At 40.2% G+C, this 21137-nt stretch overlaps 1 protein-coding gene across 1 annotated transcript; it reads left to right on the top strand.

Annotated features, from left to right (window-relative positions):
* The first annotated feature begins 117 nt into the window (after nt 1-117).
* Nucleotides 118-13489, top strand: faah (fatty acid amide hydrolase). Its single transcript, XM_058073364.2, has 15 exons — nt 118-522; nt 1055-1168; nt 3758-3898; nt 5561-5694; nt 5789-5995; nt 6067-6107; nt 6181-6305; nt 6991-7116; nt 7201-7295; nt 8219-8318; nt 9527-9570; nt 9658-9697; nt 10726-10834; nt 10912-11057; nt 12895-13489. The coding sequence occupies exons 1-15, from the start codon at nt 301-303 to the stop codon at nt 13027-13029; spliced, it is 1779 nt and encodes a 592-aa protein (XP_057929347.2). The 5' UTR covers nt 118-300; the 3' UTR covers nt 13030-13489.
* Nucleotides 13490-21137: the final 7648 nt, after the last annotated feature.

Genomic DNA, 21137 nt, shown 5'->3' with positions numbered 1-21137 from the left:
AGTGTTTTAACTGTGGAATCAGCCATTCAAAGTCAATGTCTATGAAACATTTGTCAAACTACAATTAGCAGGCGGAGAGGGAGAACAGCGCCCTCGAGCAGGCAAATACGGATACTATTGAAGCTAGGTGTAAAATACGCATGCGCCAATCGTTAACTCGCCAAGGAGACGTTGTTGCGGTGAAAAGTGTTAATAATCACTCAAACAACCGCATAACCATACACATGGTCATGTTTGCTGGCTATAAAGTTACTTGTGACTACCAGGAAGAATAAGAAGAAGGACAAGACAAGGACAACTATGGAGAACGTCAAAAGCGTCCTTCGAGGACTGGAGGTGGACAATGTCTCCGGTTCTGTGGCTGTTCTCACTGGTTCCGCTTGTCTTGCCGGGGGTCTTGTGTGGCTGGCCCGGGCAATCGACGGCCGCCGAGCCGCTGAGAGCAAGATCCAGAAGGCCAGGATGCTGAGAGAGGATAGGCTGCTGCGAGCTGAACAGGCTGTACTTCATTACAAGCAGTCGGTGAGAGTTGATGCTTTTGTCATTTTCAATTATATGTACTATGTAACACATGTACAGTATAAAATAGTTTATTTTTTGGACCCAAATTACTGACTCTGACAGCTGAAATTTTTAAAGAAGTGGAAAGAATACTGAAAATGGGTATTCATTTATAATGTTGCTTAAGAAAAGTACTATTACTGGTGTAAGGTAAAAGTAAAAAGTATCTCATTTACTCGGTTATTTTTTTTAAAGCAGGAGGCTGATCATTCTTGTAGAACAAGGGTCGACAACCCGTGGCTCCGGAGCAGTATGCGGCTCTCCAGCCTCCCTGTTTGCCATAAGACAGATACTGTAGCATGGTTATTGATGACAGTTCTCCCTACTGGGTAAACAACACTGATATGCAGAAATGGGAAATCTGATAAGCCTTTTTTATGTAAAAGTTTACAACATTCTATTTTAATTTAAAACAAATATGGCAACTGTTTGTAAAGGCTTACAGAGTTCAGTGATTTCAAAGATCTAATTGCGTTTGTAACACCTCTTGCAGCATCCGAAGATGGACTCCTCTCTCATATTGTCACTTTCTCTGGCTGAGCTGACAAATAAACTCCAGGGCGGCCTGCTGACACCTGAAGATGTCTTGTACTCCTACATGGAAAAGGTACGCAAGATCAAACACTGTGCAGGGGAAACCATTGATTTGAATACAGTCTCTTAAGGTTGTTAAGGTGTGTGTGTGACTTTATAGTAGGGTTGTTCTCAGATTTATTGCACTACTTGACTTTGGAGCTCAAGGTTCAACTAAAGTACAATTGGAGTTCCACATACAGTATATCAGAAAAGTGAATAAACTCCTCACATATCTGCGAGTATTTTATTATAATTTTTCTTGGTGACACTTTGATACAATGTCAAGTAGTCAGTGTACAGCTTGGATAACAGTGTAAATTTGTTGTCCCCACAGAATAACTCAACACACAATGATTAATGTCTAAAAAGGTGTCAACAAAAGTGAAAAATAATTCTCTGGGCTGGTGAAAATAATTAATTGTTGCTCTGCATAAATATGTTCTAGGCTGAGCTTGAACAGGACAGTTTCCACTGAGAACATACCTGTCATGGTCCAACAAGGATATTGAGTACATACTGTGTAGATTCAGCAACATATCTAGAGGTTGTGTTTGTAAGATAAATGTGAGTGCTGCCAGCAGTGGTAGTTCTAGCTATGGGCCACATGGGCAATTGCCCAGGGCGACATTCTCATCAAGTTGTATGAACATATGATAAAATGGCGGGTATAAACAGCAAAATGAGTCAATATTTAATTAAAGTGGATGACTTAAGACATCCTGTTAATGAAATGATTGTTAATGTGATTATATTATATTAACTCATTCAATCCCAGCCATTTTTCAAAAGCCGTCTCTCTCAGTACCGGCCATTTTTGATGATTTTGACTGATTGACAAGGCACAAAAGAAAGATAAGACTCTCTTTAAAAGAATTAAAACACAATGTGGTGAAAATCTACTCATCGAGCCGTGCACACACACTACTTGGGGTCTTAAATTTAGCACTTATTACCATTTCAACCTGTTTCGGTCAGGAGGTTCGCAGAGTAAATACTCCCCCACACTAACGTTCCTTCTCCCGATGACAGCATTTGATTCATCATCATGTATCCACTGTGGCGCACAGTCATCAACTGGACTTTATAATTTCTACTGATATAAGTAATTTTCGTATCATTGGAAGAATCTATACAGGTATATAAAAAATATCGCCCAACCCTCAAAATAACAATTTTAGAAAAAAATATATAATAACACCTTGAACCATTAACATTTTTTACATTTGCAAAAGATGTATACATGCGTCTTTGAGAGTGAGCAATCGGGTTGAAAAAAAAACGTACAAATACGTCTATGGCAGCGAATGAGTTCATTATTCAAACCTGTTATTTCACTATGAAAACATGGTGTCATTCAAGCCACAAGCGACACTGGCTGCCAGCATTGCTGCAGAAGTTGATTGGGTGAGGGGTCAGTCAGTTAATGCGGAGACCGTATTCCACACACTGCATCAAATTGGTCTGCATGGTCATCATCTCAGAAGGAAGCCTCTTGTGCAAGAAAACCAGCTGAAGACAATCAGACTAAAGACATGGATTACTGGAACTATGTACTGTGGACAGTACGGTATTTTACATGGTGTCAAGTGTGTGTGGCATCAACCAGATGATGAGTTCTGGTGGCACTGATGAGAAGAGGTCACTGAAGGAAACATGAATGTTAACATGTACATGACATACTGAAGCAGAGCATGATGCCCTCCCTTTGGAAACTTAACTACATGGCAGTATTCCAACATGATAAGGACACCAAACACACCCCCAAGATAAACTACCTTCCTAGAGAAGCTTGGGGGTAAAGTGAAGGGCCTAAACCCCACTGAGCATATGTGAGGCATCCTCAAATGGAAGGTGGAGGAATGCATGGTCTCTATCATCCACCACCTCTGTGATGTCGTCATGGAGGCCTGAAAGAGGATTCCTAAAGAAACCTATGATGTTTCTAGTGAACGTTATGCCCAAGAAAGTTCAGGCAGCGTTGGAAAATAATGGTACAGCATCTATTCACACTAGTCACACTCATGAGGGCTGTACTCACTTTTATTGCCAGCGGTTTAGACATTAATGGTTTTAATGGTCACCACAGCAAATCAATGTCCTCCATCCAACCCTGTCTTCTGCATCTGTTTCTCTCACACCAACTACCCTCACGTGCTCCACAACATCCATAAACCTCCTCTTTGGTCTCCCTCTACGCCTCCTACCTGGCAGCTCTAAACACAGCATTCTTCTACCAATATATTCACTATCTCTCCTCTGGATATGTCCCAACTGTCTCAGTTTGGCCTCTCTGACTTTATCTCCAAGGTCTCTAACATGTAACGTCCCTCTTGATCCTATCCATCCTGGTCACTCCCAATGAGAACCTCAGCATCCTTATCTCTGCTACCTCCAGTTCAGTTCTCTGCTACCTCCAGTTCTGAGATGAGGACGCTAAGGTTCTCATTGGGTTTAGACATGAATGGCTGTGTTGTTATTTTGAGGGGACCTTAAATGTACACTGTTATCCAAGCTGTACATTGACTACTTTTCATTGTATCCACATGTCATTTCTTTGTGACACACTGTAAGCCATTTTCCAGGCATGAAAATGATTGCAAGTGTTTCATATTTTTCGCAGTCTCTCAGGGTAGACAAAAAGCTAAACTGCTGCACCGGATTTCTGCTGGAGAGCATTGACCAGCTGAAAACTCTGGACCACAATGAGCGAGGTCTCCTGTACGGCGTTCCAGTTAGCATCAAGGAAAACATTGGATACAAGGTAACCCTGAAAGAATTTAGTATATCCGAATTTAAAATTTTTAATAACATTGTTATACTGAAGCTCACCAATAACAAATAAAATGCTTTTTATCATTAATGCACCTTTTGGGGCTGCATGGTTTTGCACCATAGTCCTCATCTTCTTCATCAAAAGAATTAGGTAACTGACTATTTGATTAAAGGAGGGAAGTTTACTTTTTGGATTTAGTGGATTAAAATGCACAAGAAAGTTTTATATTTTGCATGTTATTTCTGTGATTTCTGTAATGTTTTGCTTTAAGATGTCTGTGAACATTTTTTAAAATACATTTTATTGTGTTAAGAAATGTCTAAGAGCCTGATGCAGTATAGCATATATACCCCTGATCAAAAATTTAAGACCAGTTAAAAGTATTCCTGTGAATAGTCTCATCCATTCAGGACAGTGTTCTCAGGGTATTCAATTGATCACAACTGGACTGTTTTAGGTTGAAAATTTGCAAGAATTTACATTTGTTGATTGAGGAAGTTCTAAGTAGACCTTCAAAATGTAACAAGAAGAAATGGGAATGAGATAAACAAATGTTTTGAATAAGCAATTTATTGCAAAATACCGTGAATAGGCTGTTCATCATCTGATCAAAAGTTTAAGACGACAACCTGTAAAAGCGAATGTCATTTTATATCAGTTTCACAATGTTGTGATATGATGACAAAGACAAAAAGCTATCTCTTGTTCTATGTGGTCTAATTGCTGAGCTGCATAAGCAAGGCCTCTAGCAGTGCGTCATGACTGCTGAGACTGGACGCAGTAAGACAGTCACTTTAAACTCCCTAACAGATCCTCAGGGTTATGGAACAAAAGAGCAAAGTGGTAGACCCAAAATATTTTTATGAACCATGAGCCAGAGGATCCAATTGGCTGTCCGTCAAGACGTGGGACAATCCTGGAAAAGGTGCATTAATGTCAGACACGCTGTGCATCCACAGGGGTGGAGAACCACAGTTCTTAATGTCTGGAACACGGTTGTCCTGCAGAACCATTTTCACTACAGAGTTTGAGTCAAGATTGTCTGCAGTTCGTAAATGCAGCGGCCACTCGTCCAGCTTCTGAGCTCCACAGCACCAGCGGTGCCTCCGACAAAGTGTGTCCGACAATGAGTGCTCCTCCTCGGGCAGTTGAGGTTGGAGGAGCACCAGCTGTGCCTACTCTTTGAGTTAATCCACAGTAAGTCAGGGGTCCTCAGCCACTAGTTCATGAGCTGCCAGTAGCTCCTAACCACTTTTCAATTAGCTCTCCAAAGACTTTATTTATTTTTTAGTAACTCCTAAACCCACTTTATTATAAAGTGCGGTTTGTTTGTAGTTAGGAAGCACTTTGGACGTGTGACCAATCACAGCGGAGTGTGCGGGAAGCACAAATCCAAATCCAAAGGTATTACAGCTAGAATAGGTGCAGATTCTGGAAGATCTAGAAACTTTTCTGTGCGGGTTATTGTGTGTAGCTGCTCTATAGGAGCCCACAACTCAATACAAAGGGGCAAAAAATGAGCATAGTCGGTCCCCTTTAAGACCAAAAAAAATGTGAAAAATTTTGATCAGGGCTGTATATCCATACATCCAGTATATAGTGCTATACTGTTATAGCCATTTATTTTGGCACATTTTCCTTCTACAACAGAACTATGACTCCAGCTGTGGTCTGCTCATCAACGTGGACCATCCAGCCGAGAGGAACTCTGTGATTGTGGAACTGCTGAAGCGACAAGGCGCTATTCCCTTTGTGAAAACAAATATCCCCCAAGGCATGTTAAGGTAAACATTATGCCCACTACCACTTGATGAAACATTTAACCACCGCTTGTCATGGCTTCTCTCTTATATCTATGCCCTCCTTTATCCCCTACAGTTACGACTGCAGCAACGTCATCTATGGGCAGACTCTGAACCCCCACAACCTTATGAAGACCAGTGGGGGTTCATCCGGTGGGGAGGGTGCTCTCATCGGTGGAGGTGGCTCCTTGCTTGGCATAGGCAGTGACGTTGGGGGCAGCGTCAGAATCCCTGCTGCTTTCTGTGGGTTCTGTGCCCTGAAGCCAACAGCGGGCAGACTAAGGTCATCACCGCTATTTCTTCACCTCTGAATACTTTTGTTTTCCTGCAATAAACTGTTGTCTTTGTGCTTAGCTCACTTGGTGTGAGCACTATTTGTCCTGGGCAGAAGTCAGGTGAGCATCGACGTGCCGGCATAACTGGCAAACGAAAAGCAACAACTGTGTCACTGTTTCTCTTTGAATTTAGTGCTGAGTACACCCGGGCCTATGGCTAAGGATGTGGACAGCCTGGCACTGTGTATGCAGGCGCTGCTCTGTGACCACATGTTTGCCCTGGACCCCACTGTCCCACCTGTCTACTTTAATATGCAGGTATGTCCTGGCCCACATCATTCATCATTCATGTCAGAGATGGGGGTGTGTGCTATTTGACAATGCATTGAACCAATGCATTGTTTCAATGCATTGTTTTTTTGAATGGCAGATGACAGTTAGTTAATTTAGCTACAACTGCATGCGCTTGAAAATTAAGCTAATTTCCTATCAACTCAGCTGTTATGCTGGTAAGAGAAGTCATGTGTGTTGTTGTACTTCATGTACTGCTGTTTATCATGCATCTGCGGTATTGGTATTGGTATTGGTTTTGTTGCTGCTGTGTTGTGCAATATCATCATGTTTGTCCATTGGGGTCAACAAAGACAAATGATAAAACGTGGATGCTTCAGTACTGCAGTTTGTGTTTTGCGTGACTGGTCATTCCACTGTGCAATATACTTGCTAATAAATGACCATGTGATCAAGGAGAGTTATGTTTCCCCTTCCCCTTTCTCATGCACACCAAATCATTATATGAGGTTGTTGAAAAAAAATCTATGAGAGTAGGAAAGACAGAGGTTGAGCAGTTTGTGCAGCAGTCAGATAACATAGCAGTTTGCAGATATCTGCAAACAAGCAAACACAACTAAGAAATCAGGAAGGGACACTATATACACTATATATATATATATATATATATATATATATATATACATATATAAAATATATGTGTGTTTATCAGATGTATGAGAGCTCCAAACCTCTGCGGATCGGCTACATGGAAAGCGACGGATTCACGCAGCTGACGCCGAGCATGCTTCGAAGCATGAGGGAGGTCAAAGCTCTGCTTGAGCAGGCGGGACACACTGTGAGGACCACAATGACAAAGAAGGATAGGTGTTCATTTTAAAAGCAAAAGTAATGTGAAATGTGGTTTTACTCCTGTATGTAGCTAGTGCCGTACACTCCTTTGAAGTTGAAGTATGCTTATGAGCTCATCTCAAAGGGCATCTTTGCAGATGGAGCCACCAACCTGCTGCACAAACTGTGAGTTGTGTTCATGTTTTTACATCGTCTTGGACAATGTATTGTAAATGGTCTCTGAATGAACACGTATTGTCCCATTTTAAATAAATATATGCAGTATACATACATATACCAAACATTACACGAGATTGAGACGAGATGACATTTAACATTACTTTTATGAAAAGCACAATAAAAAAATACAAATAAATAATATATATTTATATAATTTTTAATTTTTTTGCAGTAGTCGAGGAAAACAGACATGTATTTACATGACAGTATGCAGTATTAAGGCCGGTAAAATTATCCACTTTATTTTCATTAATTGTGATGCATTTATTTATTTTCATCGCAGCCCCTAGGTGCCCACAAGACAATTTTTTTCAGAACAACAAAGCTTGTCCCATTTTAATCCCATGAGACCTTGTCACACCCCTAGTATGCAAATATGGTACAGTGGTTTTGCATTTGCATATGAATATTGATACGAAAATTTTGCCTCTGTATACGTGCATTTTCTGCTTAGTGTACAACACGATGTGTGTCTTGTCATGTTATTAATACTAATATGGACTACTATGTGAGTCCAACTATATTCTCATAAAGGACAGTTCAGATTCCCATCAGCAGTGTAGTCCATTAACAGAGACATACCCACTTTTTGTCCAGTCCAGTTCTGGTCAGATTTCAGTGATGAAGAATATGGTTATGCTTAGTTGCTGGGGCCATTTAAGAAACAAGTTTAGCATGTCAAACCAATATGTGTTCAAAAAAAAGTAATACATTTGCATCACAAAAATGCCTCCTCAAAAAATCGAACTTCACAAAAGGTTAGGCCTGCTCATTCGTGTGTATGTGATGAACACACTTGCGTTAAGCCACTCTCCTTCCGTGGCAATATACGTATATAACACGATATATAACTTTTTCTCTCCTTTTAGGAAGGATGGGCCTCTTGACCCCATTCTTAAATCACAAATGAAGCCTTTCTATTTGCCTATCTGGCTGAGGAAGATCCTCTCCATCCTCTTGAAACCTCTGGTCAGTGGAATCATCTTCATATTTGGTGTTGGCATGAGGCCATGAGGCGCCCCTGCGTAGTCTAAAGAGATGCTGTACATGAAAAATTATGCCTTTGCTGTGATATTCATGCTTAATTGGTAATATGGAGTTTATTATTGTGGTTATAGTGGTGTACTGTATCGGGGCATCAGGGGGAGCAGGCTGCGGAATCAGGATGTTTCGGCCAAGAGGAGAAGAACGCATAAGGGGGTCCTTTTATAGTAATCTAAGTTCTGTCAAAAATAGCATGTTAGCACCATCGTAAGTCTTACTCATTTACTGTAAGTATTTACTGTAAGTATGCTCGGAAAACCCAGAAAATACATATGCACTCAAACCATGTGAATTCGTCTTAAGTCACATGGTGTCTTTGAATGCAACCCTTCATGGCTTATAATGCTGTTAAAGTGTGATTCGATTGTTCTGCTACTGTTAAAGAGAACAGTGTCAGGCAACACACATTTTCAGACATGAGTGGAGTCTTTGAGCTTTAAATTTGTAGTTCTTTTGGCGTTGTTAATACATACAAATACAATATATAAATATGATTGTGTCCTGTCATTATCATTCTATTCATAAAATACAGCAAAAATTGGTATATTTCACACAAATGGTGATGATTTTTGACAGGCCAAATAATAATATTAATTAATATAATATTACATTGGTATAGTAGTTTTGGGGGTACTGAAAAATATTTGAAATTTAATTATTATTATTTAGAATGTATCACAATATTTTTTTTTTACTTAAAATGTTTTTGTTCTTCTGAAGAAGGTTACTGTAAAGCTTATGTTTATTACACTATGTTATCAAATGTTTTGTATCGCTATTATTCATTCATTTTGGACTGGTCGCCAGCCAATCACAGGGCACATATAGACAAACAACCATTCATACCTATGGACAATTTAGAGTCACCAATTAACCTAGCATGTTTTTGGAATGTGGGAGGAAACCCATGCATGCACGGGGAGAACATGCAAACTCCACACAGAGATGGCCGAGGGTGGGATTGAACCTGGGTCTCCTCGCTGTGAGGTCTGCGCGCTAACTCCTCGACCACCATGCAACCCGTATTGCTATTATTTTTAAAACAATACATATTGTATATCCATAATCGATTAATTATTTATGATGTCATTGATATTTATTGTATTATTTCAAGCTGTTTTATCCCCCCACAGTGTCCTCGTGGTTCATATCTTCTGGGAAATACCACCGGAGTCGGGTGAGAAGCGGTTTATGTTCTTCAGTGATGATGTGTTACTTGTGATTCACCACATTTTTTTCCCTCTTTATTTTCTTTTGTTTATAGATCTGCTCTCGAACTGTGGGAGCAGCACTCAGCTGTGCAGGTACTGCAAACCACATAAATTGGATGCAGGCGATATTGGAGAGAGGCTGTTGCCTATGAGGCTTGTGATGTATATTAACTTAATAAAAAAAAACTTGAATAATGATTTGAAGTGCATAAGAAAATGGAAAGGAAAGCATAGCTCTTGTCTGCATGCATATGTATACCATATATCAGAGGTAGGGAACCTATGGCTCGGGAGCCAGGTAGGGCTCTTTTGATGACTGTATCTGGCTCTCAAGCATTTCTTACCACAATAAAAATTTATTTTTGCTAACATTTTAAAGTAAACCATCACAGAAATGACTGTTAAAAATAATATTCAAAATCAACAACTTTCTTGTGCATTTTAATTCGTCCATCTATATTCTGCTGCAATACGGCCAACCATATCTATCTTTCCTGATGATATTTTCCAGGTCAAACACCAAAACTTGATTATTACTGGGTAATGCTGTAGTCTACCTCGGTCATTGAGATGTCAAAAAACATGTAAACTTTCCTCCTTTAGTCAAATAGCTAAAGCTGCAGAACCAAGCCTTCTGACGAAGATGGCCAAAAGAATGAAATACGTCTACGGAGTACGGTGCAAAACTATGCAGCAGCAGAAGTTGTATTAATGGCAACAAGTATTTGATTTATTATTAGACACTGCGCTGCTCACGAAAGTGTGCTGGCCACACCCCATTGGCGTGGGGTAGTGTGCCTGGTCTACGTAATTAGAGCCCATTATATCTAAAACTGTTGGTCTTACATAAAAATGCACACATTTTATTGCATTCAATGTTTAAAAAAATGTATATGGCTCTCACAGATACACATTTTAAAATATCTGGCCTTCATGGCTCTCTTTGCCAAAAAGGTTCCCGACCCCTGCCATATATTATACCACTCATGAGTTTATTGTAAACAACAGTACAGAAAGTGAAACAAGATTGAGTTCCACACTAATAGTTGAGATGATATTTTAAAGAGGTGGATAAAGCTGCTGTATGCTGACCACTCATGATACTTGTTGTGTCTTGCCAGGAGTACGTTCAAGATACAATAGCAGAGTGGAGAAGGTGGAACATAGATGTGCTGCTGTGCCCCATATTTGGACCCGCTTTCAACTTCATGTACTGCAGCAGGCTTAACTGTACGTCTGGATTTACTTACTATGTAGTCAAGAAAGAACATTGAAATCATTTTTGTTGTGGTTCTTGTTTTGTGTAGTTCCTATTTATACCACGGCTATCTACAATCTGCTCAACTTTCCTGCTGGCGTTGTTCCTGTTTCCACCGTGACGGCAGAGGATGAGGAGGAGCTACGCCATTATAAAGGCTTGTTTCAGGACCAGTGGGACAATCTTTTCCGACAGGTAAGTGAGTGGGGATTTCATTAACACTGGGAGTGGAAAATATCCATAATTATAATTACGCTTGTAACTTACAGTAGTTTCATTTCTGATGGATGATCTCCCAGAGGCCACTTATTCTCTTTATTATTAGGTTATTGACTCATTTTTGTTCATGTAGTTTGTGTTGCTTGTGGTTCCTTTTGCATTAAAACCCAGATGAGCGTTACTACACAATCATTACAATATCAAACTCATTTTTTTTTCCTAAAGAAACTTATCATCGTGAGGCAACATTTCCTCACAGGAATTTTATGAAATATGAACATGCTGCACTATTTAAGATTTCTTGTGATTGAACCGCATTATTGGTTTAATTTTAAATCCCAATATATTCTTATATACCATGTAGTTATTTATTTGTTTTTACTATTATTAAATTAAGGTTTGATTCTCATACTCTGTACTTCAGAGGTCACCAACCTGTCGATCGCCAGCTACAAGTCAATCTTTGGGGCTTTGCCGGTCAATCACAACAAAAAAATAAAATTTATTGTTACATCAGTGCCCTCCGCTCCTGGAGAGTGACTATAGGAGGAATGCAGCACCTGCCTTGCGCCACGCCTGCACCACGCCAATGCAGTGTGGCCAGCGCATTTTGCAAATTTAGTGAGCAGCGCAGCGCTGCGCACTCATGCCTCTATCCCTCCCACCGCCGCAAGTACTAGACTAAAATTACCACTGCATGGGCTACACCACGCTGCGTCATGAAATTAGAGACCAATGTAATATCATATAATTAAAAATAATAATACAATATACAACGCTCAACCCACAACACTGACCCACCGAGCCAAGTTGTAGTTTGCTCATAGAACCGACGCCACAAGGTTGACCCCGACGAGGATCCACAAAAGTAGGGATGGCCAAAATAACATTTCAAAACCGGCTAAAATGTCAGAAATAGAGCAAAAGGGACAATGAGAAAAGGCAACCAATAATAACACAAAGATTTGCATTTAAAGACAAAGCTATATTTATCTTGACTTAAATATTGGGGGCGGTGAGGTCGGGGGTGGGTAGATCTTGCACAGGTTAGCGGCCGAGACCAGGGATCTTGGACTCAAAAAGGCTGGTGGCCACTGCTGTACTTGTTTATTCATTAAACAATGTTTCTTTTTACAAATGTATATATTTATTTACTCTTTCATTACTGTTTAATCACAGTTAACTTTATTCTTACTCATTTGTTGTTCTTCCTCAGCAATAGTGAACATATTAAACAAGGGAAGTGAACAAACTATCCGTAATTTCTGGGACACGGAGAAAGGCTACGGTTTCTTCCTACTCCATGTAGGACATTTAAAAATATGTAAACTATATAAGTGTAAACATGTGATGTACTTGGTGTAAGCATGTTTGAAAGACGGATAGACTATAGTCTAAATAGTTGTTATCCTGTTGTTATGTGTTTTACATAAAAGTACTAAATTGTGCACCAAAAATATATGTGGGTCGGCATTTGGTTACAGCAACAATGATAATAAGACATTTTGTATTTGTGGTGCAAAACACTTTAAAATGTGGGTTACATCTATGAACATTTGAAATAACTGAAATGGAAAACACTGCAGCAATAGTTTCATTTTAAGACAACCCCCCCCCTACAAACCCATAGACATGAAACCAGACACTTGTACTCAAAAGTACTCAAAAAGACAGAGAAACTGTCATCATATTATTTTTGGTCTGGGAAATTGACCTAGGGAGTAGCTGCATGTTGGCTGTAGTTCTACCGTCAGCCCGCAGATGGCTCTAGCACACAGTTATCATTTGGGTGTGTGTGTACTTGTGTGTGCAGGCGGTGTCTGGAGGCCAGGGTCTTCCTATGGCGGTGCAGTGTGTCGCCCTCCCATGGCAGGATGAGTTATGCCTGCGCTTCATGAAGGAGGTGGAGGAGCTTGTCAAAAAAAAGCAGGAAGTAAATGAAGTTTAGGAATGGTTAGCATAGTCACATTCTCATCTGGCACTATTTCGGCTCCCCAATGCACTGGACGCACATCCTGAGTAACCTCTGATCTCACAAATGGACATAATTTTAACATAAACACACTCCAAAAACATGCATAGGCTCGATAGGCGCCAGCTTAATGAAGACAAGTGGTGGAGAAAATGGAGTTAATTGTTTACAACAGTATTGTAAGTGTAACACCTGAGTAGGGCAACCAACATTTTAAAGATCATGTAGAGCTGCTGGATGCTGACAACTCATGTTAAACTTCAAATGCAGCTCCTGCCGACTATAGGATATTATTAGGATTATTATTATTATGATATAATTGAATAGCAGCGTTGATTGGAGCATTTATGGTATTAGGGTAGATTGAAGCAATTGTGGTCATGGAGATTTGTACTAAATGATCATTAACAATAAAGGACACAGATTGATTTCTCAAACCACACTAAAGTCTGCGCAATCCAATTGTTTTTTTGTGTGTTGTACGCCCCCACCCAAAACAATCTTCCTCCTTTTCATCACAGTGCCACATCATTTCCTCTCACTTTCCACGCACTGAGTGATTGCAGCACTGGCGCCCTCCCAGGTAAAAGAAAAGCGATAAAGGAGGCTAATGACACATGGCGCCTCCATGGAGCATGTCGTCACATTACTCCCTCGCTATTGTAAATATGTGTTTCTGTTGGGTTTACATAAATTTACATATGTTTCCCAGCTCTCGTGCGAGGATGGCAAGCCATTTAGGTACAGTGTTGGTGTTTTCCATTACAATCGCTGAATGGGAATAGCTTGGCGGCGGGGAAAGAAGACGAGGAGGGAGGTTGTTCTCAGCTTTATCTGAAAGTGAGTGGCTCTCGCTGTGCCACTCAGTCAGGGAGCGTTTAAGCCTTAAGAGGCACCGGAGGGACTCTGGTCCTCTGAAGGAAACTTGACATTGTTCATAAATCCCTCAGGAACGGAGGAGATATCAACAATGACAGTCATACACATGTAACAAGAAGACAAATTTGGACTAAAAATGGCTCATTACGTATATTTAATATGTGCAATTTACCAGTCTTACATAGTTTATTTTCTATATGTACATTGCATGAAAAACATGCCTATCAAAAAGCACAAAAACTCAGCCTCTTAAGAGATTTCAGCTCAGTGAACAACCAAAGAATTAACTGTACTGTTTACTTTTTATGTGTCATTACCACAGAAGAATACCAGTCATAGCAAAGAGCAAAAGTGACCAGTAACCATAAAACCAGTTGTCTTCAATCGTCATATGACAGAAGAAGTTTAGTCGCCTTCCATCCTTAAATGGCCTCTTTAAGGAATCATCAAAGGATGAGTCATTTTATTTGTCGTTTTATTACACAGATGCTGAACTTCTTTTTACACTTGTATGACTTATAGAAATGTTAAACAAATGCAATATAATAAGACACATCCCTTTTTCTTTTTCATGCATCACCAAAGGGTGATTTATTTCATTTTAGTTCTTTGTTTCATTGTACAGTAATCCCTTGCTTACCAGACATCCGACTATAGCAAGGGAATTTCCGCAAAGCAACATTTCTTATTTATAAATGGAATATTTTTGTGGTTAGAGCATGGAAAACTACTTTACAACCTTCTAAATACAAGTGTAACATTATCAGAGCACCCTAAACATGAAATAACACCCCTGTAGTGCACCTTTAGACTCGCAATACCCAACAGTAGTAAATCAGCTGTTTAAGACATAAGTAATACTCATGCTTGTGCGTGTTACTCTAAATGTCATCTCTGTGGAACTTGTAAGAGAGACAGGAGGACAGGAAATGATTACAGTAAGACTACTGACACCTAGTGACCAGTGTTGAATGCTACATTGAATGTATCATACAGTATTTGTATTTTAGTTCAGTTAGTCATTTTTATGCTTGAAAATGCAAAATTTGAACTGAATTAGTGAGGGATGACTGTACAGGTGCCAAACCTTTTTTTACACTTGTATGACAGTTAAGAATGCTAAAATTCAAGAAGTCGCATTGTCTTCCTTCCTTAAAGGGGACCTATTAAGCTTTTTCCATTTTCTGACCTATAAATGTAGTTAGTATGTTGTATTCTCGTGTTGAACGATACCAAAGTTTCAGATAATAAGGTTTGCGCATTTGGAAGTGAGCCCTGAAAGAAGTTTGGAATGGCTCAAAATTCTCTGTTTGAAAAGGCGTGATAAAACCATTCCTTTGTGATGTCACAGAGGGGCAGACTTCCTTATATGCTTCATAGTTGGTAAGCACGTTGGGCATGTGACCAATCACAGCAGAGTGGTCATGCCTGGGGGCGGGCCATGGGTGAAATAAATTAAAACAGATTGTTTTGCCAGGAAGCACAAATCAAAGGAAATACAGCTGGAATAGGTGCAGATTCTGGAAAATCGAAGAAGTTTTCTGTGGGGGTTATTGTGTGTAGCTGCTCTATAGGAGACCACAACTCAATACAAAGGGTGGGAAAATAAGCATAGTAGGTCCCCTTTAAACTCTGTCATACACATAATTTATTCATTCATTCATTCATTTTCTACCGCTTTTCCTCGCGGGGGTGCTGGAGCCTATCCCAGCTGTCTTTGGGCGAGAGGCAGGGTACACCCTGGACTGGTCGCCAGTCAATCACAGATAATTTATTTTAGATCAATTTTTTTTTGTTTCTTTGTACCTGCAAGAAGTTGACTCGCCTTCAGCAAGCTTCTCTTTCCACTTCTGTGAATGCTATGCGTCCATTACACATCATTAAAGGGTGAATCATTTTGCTTTTTTAAAAAATGTTATATTGTAGTTGTATTGTACAGATGGTTAACTTATTTTTACACTTGTAGGACAGTTGAGAATGGGAGAAAACTGCCAGACAAGAAGTTGACTCTTCAAGCCTCAAGAATCTGTCTCCACTTCCATGAATGGTACACTTCCACCACACATCATCAAAGGGTTAGTCCTTTTTTTATATATATAATTTCATTATACAAGTGGCTAACTTATTTTTCCACTTGTATGTCAGGTAATAAGTTGACTCTGCTGTTGTGGCCACTTTTTCACTCTGCAATGAATTCATTATTTTGTCTTTGGTATATTGTTTTGGTCTTTAAAATTATGAGAATAATTACTTTGCTTTTACAAAATCAAGTAAAGTTGAATAAAAGCAAATACATTCAGCTTGTACAAACAAACCACATCAGCACGGTGAAAGCAATGGTGCGTGAAAAGTCACCATTATCCAAGTGTATTGAAGGATTTCTATACTTTTCCCCCTCATTGCTTCACACCATTTGGCATAAAACCCCACAGACATTCTGGCTGTCATTGAGAGAAAACTTAGCAAGCGTCTATTGTGTGAATATTCCAATACAATCCGTGCAAATGGAGAGAGAAAACGATGTTGAGGTAGTGTATCGTGAAATATGAAGTTGCGCTATGATCAGCCTGTTGAGCGCATCCATAGCACCGTCAAATACCTCATTTCCTGGAACCTGAACAGCTATAAGATCAGATACTTGAAAAGCCATCCAAAGCTATTCCTGCGCTGCACCTTGCTATTGTCTCAACTAACCTGGGATGATTCTGTCTTAATGGCCCATTTCAGGGACCGAGGAGCCCATAGTCGTTATGTGGCTGGTAATTTGTGACACAGCAGGTGGTGCTCCTGTCTTTTAGATGATCCCAATGACAAGTTCAGCCTCTTGACAGTGCAGCTTTTGCTCATCAGTCATTACTTCCACTAGTAGTGGGAGGAGAGCAGAGATTACCAGAGAGCTGATACAGGTGTACCGGTGCTATCTAACAACAGCTCTGTCAATACAGCAATATCTGCAGGAAGTAAGGAGGATTCACGGAAGGATGCCCAGCGTTTTCCCTATGACAGGATTAGCAGCTAGCTCGGTATGATTCTCTCAGATTGTGTGACTCAACAATTCCGTGATCCACTCTCTATCGGCTTTAAAGGCCCCTATCCCAACTTTCAAAAGCTTACCCTTCGGACAAGGGACGTTCTTTCTCCAAGTCGGTTCCGCTTTCCCCCCCTTTGCTGCATTCACTTGGTCGTCAAAGCCGGCATCCTCGCCAAGCCCTCTTTCTGCACATCTGCTACGTTTGGGCTTTTCCATTCTTTCCCTCCGGCGCCTTGATTGGCCCCGGGGCCTTATAGCTAAATTGGTTTACATTGGAGAGATAAATGCTCTGCAAATGCGCTTAAAGACGTACAGTAAAAAATGCAGACAGTGCGTGTCAGGATTATCACCCCAGTCAGGGGGAGAAAGGAGAAGAGCGCCTGTGTAGCACAAAGCTGGGGGAGCCGGAGTGAAGCCTGGAGAGATATAGTCCGTCTGTGGAGAAAGAGGGGAGGATTTGGCATTTGCATGCTAGGCTGTAATTCCTGGCGTTTTAGAACTTGTCGCCAACAATCGCAACTACTGCCGTATTGTGTATAAGTATTGTTTCACACAGGTGAGCAAAAGTGTGGAACAACACTTGCACTACCAAAAAGCGGTTTGGGGGAGTTGCTTGTTTTGTCACTGACGAGACCACCTGATAATGGTAACACAAAGATCACCTACAAAGATACACTCCATATTCCTCTTAAAATACTTCAAGGCAGGGGTCTCAAACTCGCGGCCCGCGAGACGCTAGTTTGAGGCCCCCACCTTGATACCAAAGTTTAATGTTGAAATGACAGCTTAAAGCTGTGTGCACACCGGACACAATTAACATGATTTTGCCCCACCCATACTGTTACCCTACCCGGTTGCCCCGCCCTGTTTTGCTTTGGATTAGCAATGAAGCTAAAGGCTTATGACGCTGGGTACAAATAAATGCAGGAAATGATTTGGAATAAAACGGAATATACACGTCAAGATAAAACATCTCATCAAACATGTTGTTAAAGTTACGACGCTGCTCCCAGATGGAACTGAGTACGATGCTAACTTGCTAATTGGGAAAAATTATTAAGTTTCATTAATGTTCATGTTAAAGGTTCAATGACTGTTAATACTGTACATTTGAATCTGAAAAAAAATTTTTTTTCTACCAACTGTATGTGGTTTCTCAGGTTTTTCTTATTTGCTGTTTTATTATTATTTTACTTATTTATTACTGATTGATTGATTTATTGTCTTAATTCTTAATTTGTTTATTTATTTTTTTTATCTTATTTTGCGTATAGAAAAATACAAATTAAGATATTTGAGAACAGTGGAATATTTTATCAGATATTTTGGTGTGGAAAACCAGAACCAAAGTATTGAAAAAGTGTAGGGTATAGCAGAAGCAAAAGCATTGAAGGTGTTTTTTTTTTCATTGATTTTTCTTCCAGTTTTTAATAAAATGAGTTTTGGTTTTTTTTGAAAACCTGATGCTTCACCCAGAACCTAGCTCCGGTGGCCCCCAGGTAAACTGAGTTTGAGACCCCTGCTTCAAGGTCTTCAATTAACGGTTTGTCACCAAATGTACGTAAATGTGTATTCTCCAAAATCTAGCCTCTTCTCTCAAAAGTGGAACAAACACATGAGAAGATGATTTTTCTCATGATCTGATCAAATTGTAATTGTGTGACCTCACTGGTGTTTGACGTCAGAGGATTTGGATAGGAACAATTGAAAAATCACCCCTGTAGTCATGTGACTGGATGTGCGTTTATAGCACCAATGAAAAGGGGCTTATGGGGCATTAAAAATGATTTTAAAGTGTTAATTTGTCATGGGACTTGCTAACAGACAATAGAATTACCACAAAAGATAATTTTAAAGGTCATACATAAGCTCTCTAATTATGTAACACCTTCTCACAGACTGCTGGAAATTCAATTGTGCAACAACAGAGACTTCACAAGATGGCAGTAATTGCATCATCAAAGTATCATGATTGGCCAGCATCCAGCAGCCTTATCTACCTCTACGTACTCTTTAAAATGCTATTAGTGTGAAAGTCATGCATGATATACTGCCGCTGTTTGTTTTTTTTTTACCATAAAAGTCATCAACGACATTAATGCTGCCTGAGCAGTTCCTGACTGCTGTTATTACAACATTGGTTCTGTTGCTGCTGTGTTGTGCAATATAGCTTCTTTTTACCCTTTGCGGTTTAGGTAACTAAATGCCTCCTATATAATCAGGGATGCTATAAAAGGGGGACAATTCCAAGGATCTTCGATAAATCGATACGATAATGTTGCTATTTGGTTATGATATTTTTATACATTATACATAGTCAGAATTTGGAATTTGGTCGTAACAGTTAAATAGCCACATTGACCAAGCATAAGCTTCCATATTGAGTCACCACTCCCCCGCTACATGAAATGGTTTGGTCCACTACTACCGTCACCGTCACTTGTAGCTGCAGCATGTTGCCCGTCAGGCGTGGGGTGCAGTTGGTGATGGCGGGGGCCCAAGGTGATTTTTTTTACATGGGTCCCAGAATTCCTGGTGGCTCCCCTGTTTATAATGCTGCTACAATGACCAACAATGCATCAACAGAGCCCCAAGTCACAGCCAGGAGAGTAATATGTGCCGACTGAGTCAATGGATTTGAGGAACGTTGTAAAAGAAAATGTTACTGTAATTGCGTAACTTTTTTGAAGCATTACTATCAACACCGCCTCCTATCACGTAGGTTGTAAAAAAAAAAAAAACCCTACCATGTGGTCGTGGGTGTAAATCTCCTTAAAAGTCCCCCTTGTCCCCTCCTTTCTCATCCCCACGACCTACCCCTCCCACCGAATCAATGCCACCCCTCTCAGACCTCCCAGCACAAAGCCCTTGCAGCCAAACCAGCCCTAGAAAATCACGGTGCACCATTCAATCATTGTTTTTTTTTCCTTAGCCCTCTCTCACCCTTTTTTATGGTCCCACTAAAGGTCTTAGGAGCGCAGAGAAGGAGGGCTGTCACTGAGGGAAACCTTAGCCATTGATGAAGTGACAGGAGCTGCCAGAATATGATCCTAATCCTGTTTCCAGCATTCTTTTAGCCCGCTGGCATCGCAATTCCTCCACACATTCTCTGAGCTGTCAACTAGGAAAATCCCTCTAATAGCGCATTGCAGAGATACACATCAAAGAGCTCCTGGAAACCTTCAGCGGCTTAGCAGACACACACACACACACACACACATTAACTTACACCCCTGCAAAGGCTGCAAACATAAAACCAAAGTGTTTATAGTAAATGGACCTCGTCACCTCATATATAAAGAACAGGCCTGAATGGACGTTAAGTGCGTGTCCTAAAATGATTGTAGTCTTATGTAAACGTGGCCATCATTACTAAAGCCTACCACTTATTTTCTGTCCAAGAAAGTGATCTAATGTTTATGCAGAAGAAGAAAAAAACAGGTGTGTGAACTTTGCTGACTGCCTGAACCCTTTCACTCACTATTTTATCTCATTCTATTCTTACTTAATCCATCGATATCCCGACCCAAGGTAATCTTCTTATAGCATTCGGTTTCGGTGCAGCCAAACCTCGGCTGACAGGGTGGATGTGGATGGAAGGGGGGTGACACCCTGCTTCTGTCGTTTCATTCAGGATTAGTTCTTCTGCACTGCAGTGGTGAACAAGTGGCAGGTCCCCCCCTTCCGTGTGCTGCATTGTGAACCTCAAGGATGCACGGACCCTCCGTGTCTCTGAATTATTCACGGATCATCACAGTGTCCCCCAGCTTCCAAATTTACTAAAGCAAACTTCAGACGGTGTGTAGCAGGAGAGGTTCAAAGGTCGTGTGTGCAAAGCAAATGGGTCACACACCCTTAAGTGTCATCAAAGGATAAGTATGCGATATATCACAAAAATATAGTCGAATTTTATCTGAAAATTTGGCAAAATACATTCTTTTAACATAAAATATTTTAATATTCTAAACTCCCAAATAATTTAATGCCATTGAGAAATGGCATTCGCTGTTCTGTGATGATGTTGCACAGCAGAATAAAGGAAAGAAGTTTGACTGAAACATTGTCCTTTTTAACATTTTTGACAGTCGTGCAAATGTAAAAAGAAGTTAACCATTGTGTAGTCAAACCTATCATTATTGTATTATTGCATTATTGTCCTTTGATGATGTGAAGA

Source organism: Doryrhamphus excisus, linkage group LG4, assembly GCF_037039965.1.
Source record: "Doryrhamphus excisus strain RoL-2023G ecotype Guam linkage group LG4, RoL_Dexc_Guam_v1.1, whole genome shotgun sequence".
NCBI classification, from domain to species: Eukaryota; Metazoa; Chordata; class Actinopteri; order Syngnathiformes; family Syngnathidae; genus Doryrhamphus; species Doryrhamphus excisus.
This window is presented reverse-complemented; position numbering and strand designations above follow the sequence as displayed.

What these genes read in the sequence shown, in the direction of transcription:
- faah (XM_058073364.2), top strand. Translation starts at nt 301, where the DNA reads ATGGAGAACGTCAAAAGCGTCCTTCGAGGACTGGAGGTGGACAATGTC. An exon ending in ATCCCCCAAGGCATGTTAAG is followed by an intron (nt 5,695 to 5,788) that starts GTAAACATTATG and finishes TATCCCCTACAG; the next exon opens with TTACGACTGCAGCAACGTCA. An exon ending in GTACTGCAGCAGGCTTAACT is followed by an intron (nt 10,835 to 10,911) that starts GTACGTCTGGAT and finishes TGTTTTGTGTAG; the next exon opens with TTCCTATTTATACCACGGCT.